Source organism: Sorex araneus, chromosome 1 (genome assembly GCF_027595985.1).
Source record: "Sorex araneus isolate mSorAra2 chromosome 1, mSorAra2.pri, whole genome shotgun sequence".
Taxonomy (NCBI): domain Eukaryota; kingdom Metazoa; phylum Chordata; class Mammalia; order Eulipotyphla; family Soricidae; genus Sorex; species Sorex araneus.
This window is the reverse complement of record NC_073302.1, coordinates 333718962-333738479: the sequence shown is the minus strand read 5'-3', so window position 1 is coordinate 333738479 and position 19518 is coordinate 333718962. Positions and strand designations below refer to the sequence as shown.

General features: G+C 39.5%; 1 protein-coding gene across 1 annotated transcript in view; it reads left to right on the top strand.

The window, feature by feature from the left end:
* Positions 1-19518, top strand: part of HOOK3 (hook microtubule tethering protein 3) — a 111522-nt gene that overhangs the window by 70020 nt on the left and 21984 nt on the right. Inside the window, exons 15-18 of the mRNA XM_055124675.1 lie at positions 2343-2483; positions 7905-7992; positions 12847-12881; positions 17290-17372. Coding sequence (XP_054980650.1) covers positions 2343-2483; positions 7905-7992; positions 12847-12881; positions 17290-17372 — 347 coding nt within the window. The remainder of the gene's footprint in view (positions 1-2342; positions 2484-7904; positions 7993-12846; positions 12882-17289; positions 17373-19518) is intronic.

Below are 19518 nucleotides of genomic sequence, written 5' to 3'. Positions count from 1 at the left end.
ATTATATTTCAACAATTCTTTTGAGAGCTTTTTTTAATCACCAATAATTTTATATTATAGGGTTGACAGTTTGTATTATTGTTTTTTTAGTCTTTGTTCTATAGTGAGCATGTCGCACTTTGTATTTAAAATTGTGAAGCCATTTTTATCTCCCAATACTTAGCTTCCAAGACCCAGTATTTTTCATTTAATTTTTTATTAGTGAATCGCCGTAAGATACAGTTACAGACTTATAAACTTTCGTACTTGCGTTTTAGTCATATAATGGTTGAGTGCCCATCCCTCCACCAGTGCCCATTTTCCACCACCAATGGTCCCAGCATCCCTCCCACCACCCCCACCCCATCCTCCCCCAATCCCACCCCGCCTCTGTGGCAGGGCATTCCCTTTTGCTCTCTGTCTCCTTTTGGGTGTTGTGGTTTGCAGTAGAGGTATCAAGTGGCCATCATGTTCGGTCTATAATCTACTTTCAGCCCGCATCTGCCATCCCGAACAGACCCTCCTAGCACCCTTTACTTGGTGGTCCCTTCTCTATATGAGCTGCCTTTTCCCCCAGCTTCTAAACTGTGGAGTAATCCTCCTGGTACTTATCTCTACTGTTCCTGGGTGTTAGTCTCCCATTCTGTTACTTTATATTCCACAAATGAGTGCAATCCCAAGACCCATTATTAATGATAGCAGTTAGAAGTTAGTATTTTGTTTCTTAACTTGGAACAGATAATGAATATATCCACAATATTGACTTTCATATTTTCAGTAGTGTAAGTAAATGTACATTTTAAGATAGATGGTGTTGACAAAGTAAGAACAGTTTCGTGGGTGTGTATTTTGTTTTTTCTTTTTCTATGAAAAGCAGATTCTAGTATCTGATAGTAATATATTCCTTTAAAGATGACCATGACTAACTTAGATTATATCTTCACAGGTATGCCTTCAACAAGTACAACTTAGTTATGTTTTATATAAATTAATACTCAGTAATACCATCATTGCCATAAGTGTAGGAAGTTTCATGTGTCTCTTGCTTTTAATTTTTATCAGTGTAAACTTTGACATATCACAAAGAGCCTCCAAGAATGTAGTTCATTAACTTGCTTCAAATAATTTCACGTTTTGCAAGAATACAGTTACCTTCTGAGACCCAGTATTATTGATAGCAGTTAGAAGTTAGTATTTTGTTTCTTAACTTGGAACAGATAATAAATATATCCACAATGTTGACTTTAACTTAGGTTATATCCATTATCTAAAGGAATGGTCAGATGGTATCTACTGAAGGAATTCATTAAATATAATGTTTTGTCATCAGATGATTGTTAATATAAGAGCATATCTTTATCAATTATGTTTTTGGAGGATACTCGAAGAACAAATATTTGAATGCTTTCGTAGCAAAAATACTTAAATCTAAAATGTAAAATTTTGAAATCGCACTTATTGTAAATAATATTTGAAGTATTTTCACCTTAAAATCCAATCCTTTTTTTTTTTCAAATATTTACTGAGTAGTAAATATTTCTTCATGTTCTTGTGGCTTGGAATCTAGACTAATTGATAAACAACTAGTTTATCAATTTATTAGTTTATCAGTTTATTTTTTAGTTTATTTTTTATTTATCAGTTTATTTTTTTAATTGTATCACCATGATATACAGTCACAAGCCTTCATGTTTGAATTTCAGTCATACAATGATCAAACACCCATCCCTCCACCAGTGCCCATTCTCCACCACCAATGCCCCCAGTATACCCCCCCTTTCCAACCCTCCCCCTTCCTCCACGACAGACAGTTTCCCCCATACTCTCTGTTTTGGGCATTATGATTGCAGTACAGATACTGATAGGCCATCATGTTTGGTCCTTTATCTACTTTTAGCACTCACCTCCCATCCCGAATGATTCTTCCAACCATCTTTGTCTTAGTGATCCCTTTTCTATTCCAGCTACCTTCTCCCCCAGCTTATGAGACAGGCTTCCAACTATGGAGCAGTATTCCTGGCCCTGTGTCTACTGTCATTGGGTGTCAGTCTCATATTATGATAAACAACTTTTAAAATATTAAATATTTCTTTAATATATTTAAATATATTAAAATATGAAAATATTTTTTATGTTTCTGTGGCTTGGAATCTAGGCCAGTTGATAAACAATTATTTTAAAAGCATACATGTAAAATATGAAATATAATATCTAATTTTTACAAAAGAGCTGAATTTTTGCAGGCTCTTTTGATTTTTGTTTATATTCTGTGTGTTAACTCTGTTACTGTGCATGGTTGGGTGTTAGTAGCTGTATCGTATTGATAATATACCAGATGAACAGTGTTTGCTTTGCTTATCCAGGGAGAAACTTATTCGTCTTCAGCATGAGAATAGGATGCTAAAAATTAACCAAGAGGGTTCAGACAATGAAAAGATTGCCTTATTGCAGAGCCTCCTAGATGATGCAAATCTACGCAAAAATGAACTGGAGACAGAAAACAGGTAGGAATAATAGCAAATAGTAACAAGTTCTCTCTCTTTTTCCCTGGATTTTAGGTCCGTCAGATTTGAAATGAAACATTCCACTTAATTTTAAAAAGGAAGTCAGTTAGATTTCAGAAAAATCAGTTTCTGTAAATATGTTCTAGTCCCTTTTCTTTTTAAGCAAATTAATGCCAATACCCTGCCATTTTCCTTTTCTATTGACTAAAACTAGAGAATTATAAAAGAAATCTTGAGTGGAGAGATAGTATAGTGGGGAGTACACTTATCTTACATGCAGCCTACCTTGGTTCAAACTCTGGCACCCCACATGGTACCCTAGCTTTAAATGCAGCTTGCTGACCATCTGATGTTATCTTTTTATGTTTTATTTATTTTCCTTACTTGGTTTTGCTTTTCGGCCACACCCAGTGATGGCCAGGGCTTACTCCTGGCTCTGCGCTCAGAGATCACTTCTGGTGGGTCTCAGGGGATTCCCTATGATGCAGGGAATTGAACCCAAGTAAGGCAAGTGCCCTACCTGCTATACTATCTGGTCCCTGATTTTTTTGTATTTTTTGGGGGGTCACACCCAGCGATGCACAGGGGTTACTCCTGACTCTGCACTCAGGAATTACCTGTGGCAGTGCTTAGGGGACCTTAGGGGATGCTGAGAATCAAACCCAGGTCGGCCACGTGCAAGGCAAATGCCTTACCCACTGTATTATTGCTCCAGCCCTGGTCCCTGATATATATATACATATATACATATATATATGTATGTATGTATAATATATATGTATATATATATATTTATTAGTGAATCTCCGTGAAACAAAGTTACAGATTTACAGATTTTCATGCTTGCATTTCAGTCATACAATGATCGAGTACCCATCCCTCCACCAGTGCCCATTTTCCACCACTAATGGTCCCAGCATCCCTCCCACCACCCCAACCCTGTCCCCTTCACCCCACCCTGCCTCTGTAGCAGGGCATTCCCATTTGCTCGCTCTCTCTTTTTTGGATGTTGTGGTTTGTTACAGAGGTATTAAGTAGGCATCACAGTCAGTCTATAGTCTATTTTCAGCCCTAATCTCCCATCCCTAGTGGGTCCCTGATATTTTTAAAGGCAAGGTTTGTAATGAACTTCCAAAGTCCTTCCAGTTACTTTCCCAAATATGCCTTTAATAACTTTCTGACCCTCAATAAAAGGTTAAAAGACAAATTTCTCAGCATATGCTGGTCTTTTTCTCTTTCTTCTCAAAGTATGTCACGAACCTGAACTCATCCTAATTTTATGTACCATGACCTTGACCATGAACTATAAATAGATTTTGGTTAAAATACTAAGTATACTCTGAGAGTTAGTACTGGAAATAAGGTGTTTGCCTTGCATGTGACCACAACCAGTTTAATCCCTGGGACCCCCTCAACACCACAAGGGTCACTCTTGAGCACAGAGCCAAGAATTGCCCCTGAGCACTGCTCGGTGAGGCCCAAAAATAATAAAAGAATTAAAACAAGAACAAAATGTTATTTACACTCCTGAATGGGATACAAAGAAGGTAGAAGCAAATCACATTCATAGAGTTCTGCTTTGTACTGTACTGAATACACTGTATTTTATCACTATAATCCTGAGATGGGATTATAAAATTCCATGAGATGGGAATTATACTTCTCACTTACTTTGTAGATAACTTTATATGTGTGTGTGCATTTTACATCCCTTTATATAGTTTCATACTTAAAATAATTGTATTACTATGTTCATTTATCCCTTTTCCAGTCCTGGGCATTTAACTTAGTCTCCCTATTCCCAGGAGCTCCTTGGAATAGACTGTTTTATGGTATTTACAGTGATTTCAGCCTAAAAGACTTCCAATGTTTGTTAACTGTATCATGTCAGCAATGGCTAAGAAAGATATGTACTTGAAATAAATAGTTTGTTATAGTTTGATAGTTTGAGAAGTATCTGTAATTCTATATTGCTCTCCAAAAATATTGAACAGACTTGTGTCACCAGTAATATTTTTCTATACCTCATCTCCATATTGAATATGTCCTTTTTGTTGTGGCAGGTAGCCACACCTGACCTTTGCTTAGGAGTTACTCCTGGCTCTGCGCTCAGGAATTATTCTTGAAAGTACTCAGAGAATCATATGAGATGACAGGGATTGAACCCCGTCGGTCACATGCAAGGCAAACACCCTACCACTACACTATCGCTCCGACCCCTGAATATGACTTTTGAGACAATTCTTTTACTATTGAAAAAACGTCTAGGTTTTCTGTTCCTTGCTGTGAGAAACATCAGCTACTGTCTTGGATTTCTTTTTTTTTTTTTTTTTTAATATTTGCTGTGATAAGAATTTGGAAACTTTATTCTAAGATTTCTTGTTTTGGGGGCTGGAGTGCTGCTCCAGGGAGTAGGACACTTGCTTTGCGTGAGGCCAACCCAGGTTCAATCCCTAAGACCTGACATGGTCCTCAAGCCCTGCCAGGAGTAACCCCTGAGTATCACCAGTGTGGCCCAAAAAGCTAAATAAATAAAAGATTTCTTGTTATTTATTAATTTTTTTTAAAAGTTATTGGGACCCAGGCATAGATCAGTGGTATAGCACTTGCTTTACAGGCATGCGGCCAGTAGTTCAGTTCATACTCCCAGCATCTGCCTGCCTGGTGCCAGCAGCACTGCCCCTGTAGTGCCCAGCAGTGCAGTTCATGCTCTCAACACCCGCCTGCCCGGTGCCAACAGCACTGCCCTTACGGTGTACCCAGCACTGCAGTTCGTGCTCCCAGTACCTGCCTGCCTGTGCCAGCAGCACACTGCCCTTAATTAAGGTGCCCAGCATTGTAGTTCATGCTCCAGTACCCGCCTGCCCGGTGCCAGCAGTACTGCCTTTACAGTGCCCAGCAGTCCAGTTCATGCTCCCAGCACCTGCCTGCCCGGTGCCAGCAGCACACTGCCCTTAATGGTGCCCAGAAGTGCAGCAGGATGTCCTCCCTGACGTGCCACAGCCAGGTCTGGCAGGCATACCAAAACCATGTTGAAGGAGAAAGATGTGCATGTGTGTTGAACTTTTTGACTATTTATACACATATCTTACCCTATTTTATTGTTAATTGGGTGGTGTGGCTATTCCTATTACAGTTTCTTCAAAGTATTTATTGCTATCCAATTATTAAATAACCAAGTATTTAAGCGATGATCTTTCTTGTGGGAAAGACTTCATCTTTCACATCTCTCAACTTTTATTATCGTATTATTTTCCCTTTCTCAAACATTTTTCCTTTCCAGATACATCCCCTTCACAGCTTTCCTAAATCTGATTATTCTCCAGGCTTTCTGAATACCCCTGGTTGGTATTCAGCCAAGAGCCATCCTTGTTCTTGTTCAGCTCTTCTTTTTTTTTTCTAGTCAGTTTTATAATTCTGATTACATTTAACTCCAAATGGCACCTGAATATGCATATTCAACTCACATTTCTCTCTGCTTCGGATAAAATTGTCTAGCACTTTGATAGATTCATGTAGAAATTCATTTTCAGAAAATACAAAGTGAGTTTCTTCACTCTCGTTTCTTAGCCCTGTGCGCTCGAGTTCTCTCTCTCTCTCTCTCTCTCTCTCTCTCTCTCTCTCTCTCTCTCTCTCTCTCTCTCTCTCTCTCTCCCCCCCCCCCCCACTCCCTCTGTATTCCTTTCTTGGTAAACCATTCACTGAGCTAAAACAAAACCCTATTAGTTTTTAGGCCTTGTATTTTTTTTTACCTTTTTATTTTAGTACTTTATAGTAATTGTAGTGTACCTCTAGGTTTAGTAATCATTGCAGTAACCTCCTCCTGTCTTTCATATGTGTTTTGTCTTTTGTTTTTTTAAGATAGTTTTTATTGAAACTTTTTTGAAAGATGTGATGGGAAAGAAAGAAGTATGTGGGGCTGGAGCAATAGCACAGCCGGGAGTAATTCCTGAGTGTAAAGCCAGGAGTAACCCCTGTGCATCGCCGGGTGTGACCCAAAAAGCAAAAAAAAAAAAAAAAAAAAAAGAAGAAGTATGTGTTCAAGAGAGACCATACGCTCAAAAGGCAAGCCTCAGGGCTGGAGCGATAGCACAGTAGGTAGGGCGTTTGCCTTGCACGTGGCTGACTCGAGTTCAATTCCCAGCATCCCATATGGTCCCCTGAGCACTGCCAGGAGTAGTTGTACAGGTTACCCCTGTACAACACCGAGTGTGACCCCCCCCCCCCCCAAAAAAAGGCAAGTCTCTCTGACCTCTGTAACGGCATCTTTCACTCTCAAATTGTGGCGATCTTTCTAATAATACTGTCAGAGCATCTTTACATTTTCAGTCTTTCAGCAATACCCAAGACCTGGGGAACCAAACTGATCTATTGAGTGATGTATCTTAATAACCTAGAGAACTTATGAGAATAACCTATTATCGGCTTTGATAAAGGCTAGCTAGCTAGGCTTTTCCACTTCCAGCCAAATTTATGCCAGATTAGAAAACAAATTTAAAATACTTGTTGGCATTTCCAACCATGCTCTCCCCTGTTTTTTATTCAGTCAGATCATTGTCAAACACACTACTGATTTTCTATGTGTCTTGGGACTTGCTGAATTCTCAGTGATTTTATTTATTCTAGTTTCAATTCAAGTCAGACTGATTCTGATTTCACACAAATCATATGCGGTTGGGTTTTTTGGAGTAATTTCTATTCCTTTTGTACTGGCTTTTTTTGGTTTGCTTTTTGTTTGGGGGAGCCACGTCTGGTAATGCTCGGGGGCTACTCCCTGCACTGTGCTGAGTTCCTGGTGCTACTCCAAAGACCATGTGGCACTAGGGATTGAACCTGAGCTTCCTACTTGCATATACTCAGCCCTTTGAGCTACTTCTCTGGTCCTGTTCTTCGTATTCTTTGTATATTGTATACACAAGTAGATATATCTCATATTTTATTAATTTCTTAAATGCAGAAATCTTTTTTATTTTGTTGTTTTTGGTTTTGGGGTCACACAAGTGGTGCTCAGTATTTCTCCTGGCTCTGCACTTAGGAATCACTCCTTCCAGAACTCAAGGGACATAAGCAGTGCCTGGGGTCAAACCGGCTTACAAGGCAAGCTCCCTAACCACTGTACTCTCTCTTACCCAAATGCAGAAATCTTTCAACAGCTTTTGACCAAAGTGCCTGATAAATAGTGTAATAAACATGTTGAAATGAATTTTAAATGGGCATAAATAAATATTTCAGTAAGATCACAGGTGCACTACGTTGGAAATTATAGAAATTTCAAGCAATGAAAAGAAAACTCAGAAGAGTGTACTACTACTAAAATAAGATTCTCTGTTTTGCTAATTGTTCTCCCCAACCCATGTAACAAACTAAGGAAAATGGCAAAATGAGTCAGAACTTTGAAAATTAATATACATTTGATTCTAGGCTGGTGAATCAAAGACTTCTGGAAGTACAATCACAAGTCGAAGAATTGCAAAAATCTTTACAGGATCAAGGTTCAAAAGCAGAAGATGTAAGTAAGATGTATCTGCCGTCATGGCCTAATGGTTTTAGAATGCTGAGAAAAGCTTTAACTTTTTTGTTCGACTAACCTCTATAAAAATGATATGTAATTACATAGGTTATAAAAAAGAAACTTTTTTCTTAACACTTACAAAAAAGACAAAATAGTCTTTCTGATTCCTTCTGTTGGGAATTAGAAACTCATTTATGGCTATAAGATAACTGAGGCTTAAATGTGTTCAACTTATTAGTCATAGTGTAGGGTTTCACCTTTTGACAATGAATGAGAAGACTGATACAAATTTAACATACTCAAGTAGAAATTTTTTATTTGCATGTTTGTGTTTAAAAAGCTAATGCTGGGGTCAAGGGGACCGCGCCCATGGCAGAGCATACATGAGCATACGTGCCTTGGATGGTGAGGCCCTGAATTCAGCCATGGCATTCCAGCCCATCCTTTGCAACATACCTCTGGCACCTAAGTATCAGGCCTGTGTCACCAGATTAAGCACTGCTGGTTATAGTTGCCCAAAAAGGAAAAAAAAGAGAAGGAAAAAGAAAGAATGTCATCGTTAGGGTACAGCCATCTTCTCATTTCTCAATTCCTCTTACTTAGACCCTTCCTCAAATATAACGTCACTGTCTTTTTTTGTAAGTTCCCTTAGCTTTCCATTTATCTCTCTTAGCCCTGGTAATGGCAGAGCTTGTAAATAAGACGAAAATAAAGACGGAACAGATGTGTTAAACCAGATACTTGATCTCTTCTCTCCTCTCTTCATGGTCACCATCTATCACAGTGCTTGTGATGAAAGTACGAATGAATCTGTTTCAAATTCCTTATATCTATTGAGCCATTTACAGTAGAGTTACAACTATGAAAACACTCAAAGAGAGTGTAATGATGGAGAAGCCTAAACTTGACTGACGGATCTTCAGCCAGTCGGAGTTATGTATTGCTAGTGAGATGCATGGTGCTAGAGAAAGAGGATAGGGTGGAGGGTCTTGCTTTCCAGCACCAGCAGGTGTGAATCACAACTCTCCCTGCACTGCACTGCACTGCACTGCACTGTCGTCCCATTGTTCATTCGATTTGCTCGAGCGGGCACCAGTAACGTCACCATTGTGAGACTTGTTGTTACTGTTTTTGGCATATTGAATACGCCATGGGTAGCTTGCCAGGCTCTGCCATGCGGGCGGGATACTCTCAGTAGCTTTCCAGGCTCTCCGAGAGGAACAGAAAAATCAAACCCGGGTGGGCCGTGTACAAAGCAAACACCCTACCTGCTGTGCCATCGCTCCAGTCCCACAACTCCCCTAAACATTTTAATTAAAGAGTAATTAACTTAATAAAGTGAATTGTTGGGATTTCACAGTTTACTTTTTAAGCATGCTTTTATACAGAACACTAAATCACAGTGAGGCAAAGCAAATCCACCATTAGCATAGTAATAGATTAAGAACCCTGTCTGAGAGATTCAGTAGCAGCAAAGCAAGCAAGCCCTGGACTGTCTCTCCAACCTTCAAATCTAATTGAATATGCTCTTCTCCTGCACTTTATCCTTTGGAGGGGGCCCTCCCAAACAGTACTTGGGGTACCCTGGGGCTCCGGCCAACGTCCACTGCCTGGCTGCAGTGCTGCTCCTGCCCTTCAGGGTTGGGGCACTACTCAGAGCCACCAGGACTTGACCTGCTGCCGTTTGGGGAGCTACAAGGTTCCAGAGGTCAAACTTGGGACCTCACATGCAAGGCAAATGCTCTCCAATTCTTTGAGCTACTTCCCCAGTCCCTGTGCCATTACTTTAAAACATGTATATCAGGAGTTAGATGTCAGTTTTATAAAGTGCTCCTTGTATCAATTAGTCAATTTACTAGACAACCTGGTTGCCAATGAGATGTCTTTATCTAAATTATTAGTGATAGTCTCAAAACTACTTATTCTGAAGATGTGCCTTGGAATGGTTGAGAGAAATAGTGTTGATATAAGATACATACTTCTTTCCCCAGCAAATTTTTGACATGTTTGTTTTTTGTCTTTCACTAACCTGCACTATTGGATCTCAGGTATATGTGAAATATAGGGGACAACCTACCAAATCAAATTGCTCCCACAGAAAAACAACATAATTTCTTCATATTTCTATTATCAAAAGTATAATCCTTTCATGTCCTTAAGTCAAAATTCTATGGGTTGCATATTTTTATTATTTTTATGTCATTTATTTTTAGCATGGAAAAAGAAAAGCATTATTATGTCCAGTGATATGGATAATTTGAGCTAGCCACAGTGTATAAAACTCCAGAGAACAAGACATATTGAGGAGATCATAGAAGAAAGAAAAATGTACATTAAAAAAATTATATCTCTTACTTCTGTTTATGAATTACTAAATCGTTCCTTCTATTGGCTGCTGTGTTTGCTTCATACTAATATGTCTTCTCTATCTCTTGGCATGGTTTCTGCTCAAGGCTATAGTAAGTATTGCTTCCTGTTAATTTCTATATATAGAGCAGTTTTATATCTATATTACCTGCCATCATAATTGATGGCATTGTAATTTAATGGGAATCTTACATGAAATGAATTTTACCAGTAATATTTGACTTATATTTTCTTTTTTATTAATATATTAAGAGGATATCAAGAACTTAAACTAAAAAGAATTCTGCTAGTTTTTTTCCCCAGCCATTCCTGTTTTACCTCATTTTTATAAGTTATTTGAAGCTAGTTTCCTTTCACTGTAACTAGCTTCATCTCACCGTACACTATGATTGTAGCATTCTTCACAGGAGAGGGAGTAAAGTGTGAAGAGGGAGCATGGTAGGGGAGACTATGCCTAAACGAGCAGACGAGGGCATTGCCACTGAGGACCACTAAATGACTCCCTGTCACACCTTCCTCTGCTAATTAGGAAGTCCGATCTTATTTCCAAATTCATAGGTTGCCATGAGACTGAGACTATGGCATGCCTTAATGCAGTACCTGCTGTGTGACACCATCATCAAGTACCTTTTAACTATCCCAAGTCAAAGTTAATCTTAGGGTGTGACAGGAATTAAAGTTGAAATATATGAAAAGTATTTTCAGTTACCTTCTGCACTAAGGAAGTAGTAGGCTATCCTAGAAAGAAGGGTTATTACTGTTTATATTTTGGGGAAATGGTCATAGACGACATGTGATCCTCTCATATAGCTAGTCAACATATGGACAGAATTTAGTATGTACAGAATTTGAAATACCACAGAGCTATGACCATTATGGAAATCTCTGTGAATAAAGAGACTTTAAAATCTATGAACTTGATGTGAGAAGGTTGTTGTTCACACCTTGCTGTTATTGATTGGGTGGTTATTTATTATATAAGGCTATAAATGGAAGTACAAGTTTAAGCATAAACTTAGTTATGAAACCCAGTGGGCCTCTTTAGAATGACGCTATTTGTTTCTTTGGGGTTAATTTTTGGTTTGGGTGGTCACACTAGCAGTGCTCAGGAATCACTCCTGACCACTGGGATGACCATAAAGGATGGTGGGCATCAAACCTGGTCAGTCGTTTGCAAAGCAGGGGCTTTGCAAACAAAAAAAGGAAAAAAAAAAGAGTACTAAGTGTGGTCCCCAAACAAAAACAATAGTCAAAAATAAAATCAAGAATACAATAATAACTAGGGCTGGAGTGATAGTACAGTGGGTAGTTACTCTCTGTGCTATCACTCTGGCCCCAAGAATGGCATTATTTACTTACATCTATTTTGAAAATCATGTCAATTCTGATCTGATTTTTCTGGGAACTTTTTTTTTTTAATAAAGTTCTCCAACATACTAAATTCTGTACATATACATACTGTCTTTCACATTTTCCTATTACTATCTAAATTATTTACAACCTGTGCATATTTATACATTTCTGATAGTATTTGTGGAATTTGAGCCAAACTATAAGAAAAATAATATAGTAAATTAGAAGTATCTCAGGGTAATTTTTTGTTTCATTTATTGTTTGGGAGCTTCACCCAGCAGTGCTCAGGCCTTACTCTGGATCTTCACTCAGAGATCACTGCTGGAAGTTCTTGGGGGACCATCTGGGGTGTCAGAGATCAAACCTGGGTTGACCATGTGCAAAGTAAGCTCGTACCCACTAAATATTGCTCCAGTCCTGTGGGTAATATTTTTTATTGAATCTAGACTTAACACAAGTGACTTTATTTCCCTTACTGTAACTAGAGATTTAGGTATTTTTGTCTTGGGGTATTTTATACTAATTTCTCTCATCAAAGAGAAATGAGCTTTAGTACATTTTGTGTTTTGTATTCTTTAACCAAAGAACTACTGAGGACTCACCCAGAGTTAGTCTTTTTTTTTTTTCTTTTTGGGTCACACGCAGCAATGCACAGGGATTACTCCTAGCTTCGCACTCAGGAATTACTCCTGGCAGTGCTCAGGGGACCATATGGGATGCTGGGAATCAAACCCAGGTCGGCTGCATGCAAGGCAAACACTCTACCCACTGTACTATCACTCCAGCCCTAGTTATTATTGTATTCTTGATTTTATTTTTGACTATTGTTTTTGTTTGGGGACCACACTTAGTACTCTTTTTTTTTTCCTTTTTTTGTTTTTGTTTTTGTTTTTTTTTTTTTGCTTTTTTTGGGGGGGTCACACCTGGCAATGCACAGGGGTTAATTCTGGCTCATGCACTCAGCAGTTATGCCTGGTAGTGCTCAGGGGACCATATGGGATGCTGGGAATCAAACCCAGGTCAGCTGCATACAATGCAGATGCCCTACCCGCTATGCTATTGCTCCAGCCCCACACTCAGTACTCTTAACTAGTTGATGTTTACTAATCAACTTCTTATTTTCATTTTCAGTCAGTTCTTCTAAAGAAGAAGCTTGAAGAACATCTGTAAGTATAAAAGCTATTGAGTATCAATCTTACGTTAGTGAAATTTAAGTTCAAGTTTCTGTGCAATGACATTGCACATCCTCTGAAAGTAGAGAACAGTATATGATATTTTAATAGTGACCAAAGGGATATCATCACCCAAAGTCCTCAGATCTAAACAATTACTGCTTTAAGACTATTTTCTCGAATAAGATTATTAGATTGTTTTACTTTACTTTGTTTTCTTGGACTATCCTGGCCATACATCTGGGCTATTCCCAGCTCTTGTGCTCAGGGATCACTCCCAGATTTGCTTGGGGATCACTCAGTATAGGTATAAAATGCTGGCCTTCTGTGTGATTATAATGTTCTATATCTTTTTTTTAATCTTTAAGAGTTTGAGCCTCTAGATCTGACCTCAAAGACTATAAAGATCCAGCCCTTGGCTCCGTTTTTTTTTTTAATTGATTACATTTAATATTCAAACACCAATCTGACCACCATATTTCCATCCTGAACCCCAACCCCTGCCCCAAAGCAGAACCAAAATAATTTATTTTGTATTCTTATTATGAATTACCTGCTAAAACTGAGAAAAAAAGGTTTCTTAGAGGAAAGTCTGTGAAGATTGTTGTGTTTCACCCAGGAGCCATTAAGTCCTTCTATAAGAGATTAGCGACATGTTGTTAATATATGTATAAATATATTTCCCTCTAAGATTGGTTGCCTTCTACTTTAAACCCAATCAAATGTGGTATGCTACTCTTGGTATATTAATGGTATAAAGTATGAGATGTCGCACGGTCCAGAAATAGATTCACTCCTGAGTGAGGCTTATCTGAGTGTGTGGAGAGCGGTCGTGACCGTGGCCGCAGTTGAATTCTAGAAGTTTTTGGCTGCTGGGGCTGGCTTCGTTGGGGGCAGGGAGAGGCCTCACTCACCCCCCTCCAGATTGTCCCGAATGAAACAGCCTGACTCAGGGTCTGGCAACATTTGTGCACTCTTCCGAAGGTGACTGCCAAGGTACCGGGGGAAATGGGAAAGTAGGGGAATTCCACCCATTCCCTGTTCCATTGAACACTGAGTTTTCAGTCACAAGTCCTGCATACCTGGGCATTGGTTCAGATTTATAAGCCATATTCTGTGTCATAGCCACTTATATGTGTATTTTAAAGCAGTTATAGGTAATACATAAACTAATGTGACTGTGTTCTAGTAAAATAAGCTGAATTTCGCCCCCAAATGTTTATTCTAGAATGTTACCAGTAGAACTGACCTTTTAATTTTTTTCAAGTATTGTAAAGCTTGTCATTGACTGATTTTCAAGTATTCTCTTAAATTGCAAAGATATTTGAACATAACTTTTTACTTCAAAGATGAAACAAGCTGATTTGTTTTTGTTTTGTTTATCTTTGGTTTTTGCTCCACACCAGCAATTGTCAAAGGTGATTACTCCTGGCTCTACACGCAGAAATCACTCCTAGCAGGTTTAGAGGACCATATGGGATGCCAGCGGTCACTCAGATTGACTGTGTACAGGGCAAATCACCCTGCTTACTGTACTGTCACTCTAGTCTCTGAAACAAGTTTTAAACATTAATTTGTTTCCTCATGAGGAAGACATTTTTATTCATCTTTATCTGAATTGATAATGCAAGAAATATTTTGTGATTTTTCTTGCATTCAATAGCAGCTTTAGTACTTCTGTCATATTCTAGCTAATCTCTCTTGTTGCCAGATTATTGAAGCTAAGATAACCATAAATCACTAAACTAACCATAAATAGTCTTTGGAATATCACAGTTACACAGTGGTGCAACCGATAGCCTCAGTACCACAGAGATAATTTTGACTTGTTCTACTCAATTAGAAAGAAATTATGAAGTCTGGCAGTTTGCCACGATTTTTTTTTTTTGTGCCCAGGGCTGAACCTTCACACATGCAAGGTGAGCACTGTGCCATTCAGCTTCCTTTTTATTTGTTTGTTTTAATTTAAATGTGGGACAAGTGAGATTCTTCTAGCAACTGCCACTTGCTGGCAGATCTAACAGTGGGCTAATCCTAATGTACTGGAACTGAAACATTGCCAGGTCAGATGAGTTCTGTCCTTTTTCCTTTTTTCCATTCCTTTATTTTTTAAAAAAAAAAATTGTTTTACAGAACTATTGTCTGACTTTTGTTCTTTTACAATAAAAGTCATTTGCATGGTAAAAAAAAAAAAATCTCCTTTCAGAATAATTCTTCTGAAGGCACCGGGAAGACAGCTTACAGGGGTGCAGCGTATGCCTGGCATGAGGGAAGCCCCAAGTCGGATTCCCATTTCTGCATGTCCTTTCACCCATCTCTGCTGGGTGTGGCCTTCCTGGCTCCTGGCACCAGTAGGTCAAGTATTGCCAAGAGTTTGTTCAGATTTTCATATTTTAGGCGTTCCTATAAAAACTTAAAAAAGACGTATTGATGGAAGTAAGACGCTTTTTTTAACCGCATTCAGAACAGCTTAGAATAGACAGTAGCAGGGAGCAGAGCACTAGTACAATGGGTAGGTTTGCCTTACATGCGTTCAGCCCATGTTCAATCCCCAGTGCCCCATATGGTCCCCTGCAGGATTGCTCCCCGAACTCAGAGCCAGGAGTAAGCCTTGAGCATTGCCACATATGAACCAAAATAAAAAACAAAATGGACATTAACAGACATTTGTTCTTTAACAGTTCTTGAGGCTAGACATCTGAAATCAAATCGTCAGGATTGGTTCTTTCTAGAGGTCCAAAAGATAGTTGCTTCCATGCTTTGTCCCTACTGGACATTGCTTCCGCAATTTCCAGCCTTCCTTGGATCCTCAATGCTTCATGTACCCTCTCTCCACCTTCACCTGCCTCCTTTCGGCGTTCCTGCACCTTCACGTGGCTTTAGAAGAGCAGTGGTCACTGATCTAGGGCCCCCTTCTCCTTTCTGACTCATCTTCCCTAATCAGATCTAAACAGACACTGTTTCCAAATATATTCACAAGCTTTAGGGCTTTTCTCTTTGGGGATTGCAATTCCCAGCCCATAGCAGGACCCATTGACAGTACAAAAGATTGTTCTCATGAAATCTTCAGACTGTATTGGAGACTAGTGCACTAGATTAGTACAATTTAAAAAACAAATGTGCTGGGCTAGGGGGTGTGGTAGAGCACTTGTCTCGCGTGTGTGAGGACCTGAGTTCAGTTTCCAGCACCTCAAAAATGAAAACCTGTGCATTTGATTCCCACCACTGCATCATCCCCTGAAATGGCCAGGAGTGACCCTCCGGACACTGAACAGGGAGTGACTCTGAGCACTGCTGAGTCAGAAGTGAAAGCCAACACCAGCACACATGCTAGTTATTACTGAACATGTTGGACAAGGATCTCTCTTACCTACTTAGGAACTTGAACGTACACGTTTGTTCTTTGACATACCAGTTTGATACTTCACCCCTAGAGGTACTGTCATACAGGGGTACCAGGAGACAAGAATGTGCTCTCTTACCTACTTCGGAACTTGAACGTACATATTTGTTCTTTGACATACCAGTTTGATACTTTACCCCTAGAGGTACTGTCATACAGGGGTACCAGGAGACAAGAATGTGTAGAAGAGGATTGTTGTAGTCACAAAAACTAGGAAGTGTGGGGGCTGGAGCGATAACATAGCGGGTAGGGCGTTTGCCTTGCACGCGTCCGACCCGGGTTCGATTCCCAGCATCCTATATGGTCCCCCAAGCACTGCCAGGAGTAATTCCTGAGTGCATGAGCCAGGAGTAACCCCTGTGCATCGCTGGATGTGACCCAAAAAGCAAAAGCAAAAAAACTTAGGAAGTGCAAATACCACCAGTTACAAAATTACAGACTGAAGAATGTTCAAATAATAGAACACTGTCAAAAATGTATTAGAAGGGCTAACACATTAATGTAGGTGAAGGTAAGAAACATAATGTTAAGTAGTAGATGGAGATCAGAGCAATACCCACAATAATTAATGTACAAAGTAAAAATTGTACAATATTAAGCAATTATTAGGAATATACACAGAGGCCTAGCACAAGAACCATAAGATTAATTAAAATTCTGGGCACCAGAGAGAGAGCTCAAAGGACTAATGTCTGTGATTTGCATGTTGGTGGGTGCATCCCCTGAGTAGCACACGGGAAGCAGCCCCAAAACAGAGCAGAAAGTGTGGAGTTGGGATGACTATGTACATGTTTATGTAAAGATAGTACTGATATGTAAGAGTGAGATTTTTATCTCTTGTTACTTATTTTTAAAAATGTATTTAATTCATAGTGTATCTGTCTTAATACATTTGTTTCATAGCATTTCTGTGTTTATTCCACAAGTTTATTTCAAGAATAATTTAGATATGCTATACTACTGTTTTTGTAATTGTCAGTGTTAAATATTTTGTTACAGGGAGAAGCTCCATGAAGCCAATAATGAATTGCAAAAGAAGAGAGCCATTATTGAGGATCTTGAGCCAAGATTTAATAACAGCTGTGAGTTTTTCTAAAGCATAGTTTTTAATTGGTTATTCACACATTACCTCATAATGAGTTTAAATAAAGATTTTCTTTTAGAATGAAGCCCTATTATTCTAGCACTAAACTAGCACTGTCGTCCCATTGCTCATCGATTTGCTCGAGCAGGCACCCGTAATGTCTCCATTGTGAGACTTGTTACTGTTTTTGACATAACGAATATGCCACAGGTAGCTTGCCGGGCTCTCTGAGACGGACGGAAAAATTGAACCCAGGTTGGCTGCGTGCAAGGCAAATGCCCTACCCACTGTGCTATCATTCCAACATAGCACTAAAATTTATTTACAGAAAAAAATCATCTAAACATTTTGTTTTGATTCCTTCTCCTGTCCCTTCACTGTTGTTGATGATGTGTGATGACTCTTGGGGTGGTGTATGCGCATTCAGCTGTTTCAAGTTGCCAGGGCTCACCTGCTGTCATTGAGGCACACTAGTGATGGTTGTGAAGCCCATCAAGAGCAGCACTCCTGGCTGTGGCACTCACACATATTTTCTTTGTAGTTGTGTTGCTTGCTCTACATTATATTAAATTTTCAATTACAATTCTCAGTTTTTCCTTGGGCTGGAATAGCGGGTAGGGCGCTTGCCTTGCACGCAGCCAACCTGGGTTTGATTCCTCCGCCCCTCTCGGAGAGCCCAGCAAGCTACCGAGAGTATCTCAACTGCACAGAGTCTGGCAAGCTACCCATGGCGTATTCGATATGCCAAAACCAGTAATAAGAAGTCTCACAATGGAGATGTTACTGGTGCCCACTCGAGCAAATCGATGAGCAACAGGATGAGAGTGATCGTGACAGTGACAGTTTTTCCTTAACTGTAAATGCTAATTAATGTTATAAATTTTTTTTTAAGTAAACCAGAGTCTTCTGTTGATGTTTTCTCAAAGAAAATTACCTAAAAAGTCAAGTTTTATTAGTCATTAATTCTTTCAATTTAAGAAAGAATGGGTCAGAGTGATAGTCTAGCAGGAGAGCTAGACTTTGCCTTGCATGTGGCCAGCCTGGGTTTGTCCCCGGCATCCCATATGGTTCCCAAGCAACGCCAGGAGTGATTCCTGGGTGCAGAGACAGGAGTAAACTCTGAGCATCACCAGATGTCACCCAAAAGCAAAATAGAAAAAGAAAGGCCATTGATTTTACTTGTTTCTGTGGTAAAAATTAATATCAAAATGACCATTTTAATAATTTTAAATGTACATTCCAGTAGGACCAAGTATATTTACAATGTTGGACAGCTATCATCCACCCACTAAAAAATTCTTTTCTTACCTATCTCCCAGTCCCTAGTGACCACTACTGTCTGTCAATGATTTTACTTTTTGTTGACTCATCTACATGGACTCTTTCAGTATTTGCCCATTCATATATCTCTGCCTTATTATTCAGTTTTTCTTTCACTTTCATAGTCTAGTGTATCCATGTTGTAGCATTTATCAGAGTTACTGTTAGGGCTGGAGAGAGAGTGCAATGAGTAGATTTCCAACCTTGCATGCCTCTAACCTGGTTTGATTGCCGGCATCCCATGTGTTCCCTGGAGCCCTGCCAGGAGTGATTGCTGAACATGGAGCCAGGAGTAAATCCTGAGCACAACCAGGTATCCACTCCCCACCCTCAAAAAAAAAGAGAGAAAAAGAATTATTGTTGAATAAGGACCCCTTGAGCAATGATTGGTAGTCAAAAATTTATAAATAGTTTCTTTGAAAAAGCACATGAGGGGAATGGGAAATGATTTCTGAAGGTGTCAGTTCAGTCCTGGATGTCACCATCTAGTGCCCAGCACTACCCTGAGACCCCTCATGTTGCAATCTCTGGAGTGAAGATACTCCAGAGACCCCCTCAATCATCACACTGAGATGTGTATCCCCTCTGCCAGGAGTGTGCACTCTCTACTAAATACTGCATCTAGAATATGCAGAAGCACTACAGTAAGAGAATGCAAACCCTGCAGTGGTCTCGTCATGTACAAACAGCACATCATGACTTTCAAGCCTCTTAGCGCTAAGCCAAATGTGTGTGCAATGCCCCGCCCCCAGTCACCACAACAGTGAACACCCACAGAGGAAGGGAAGGCAGGAGAAATGAAACTACAGGATCAGGGGTGTGAT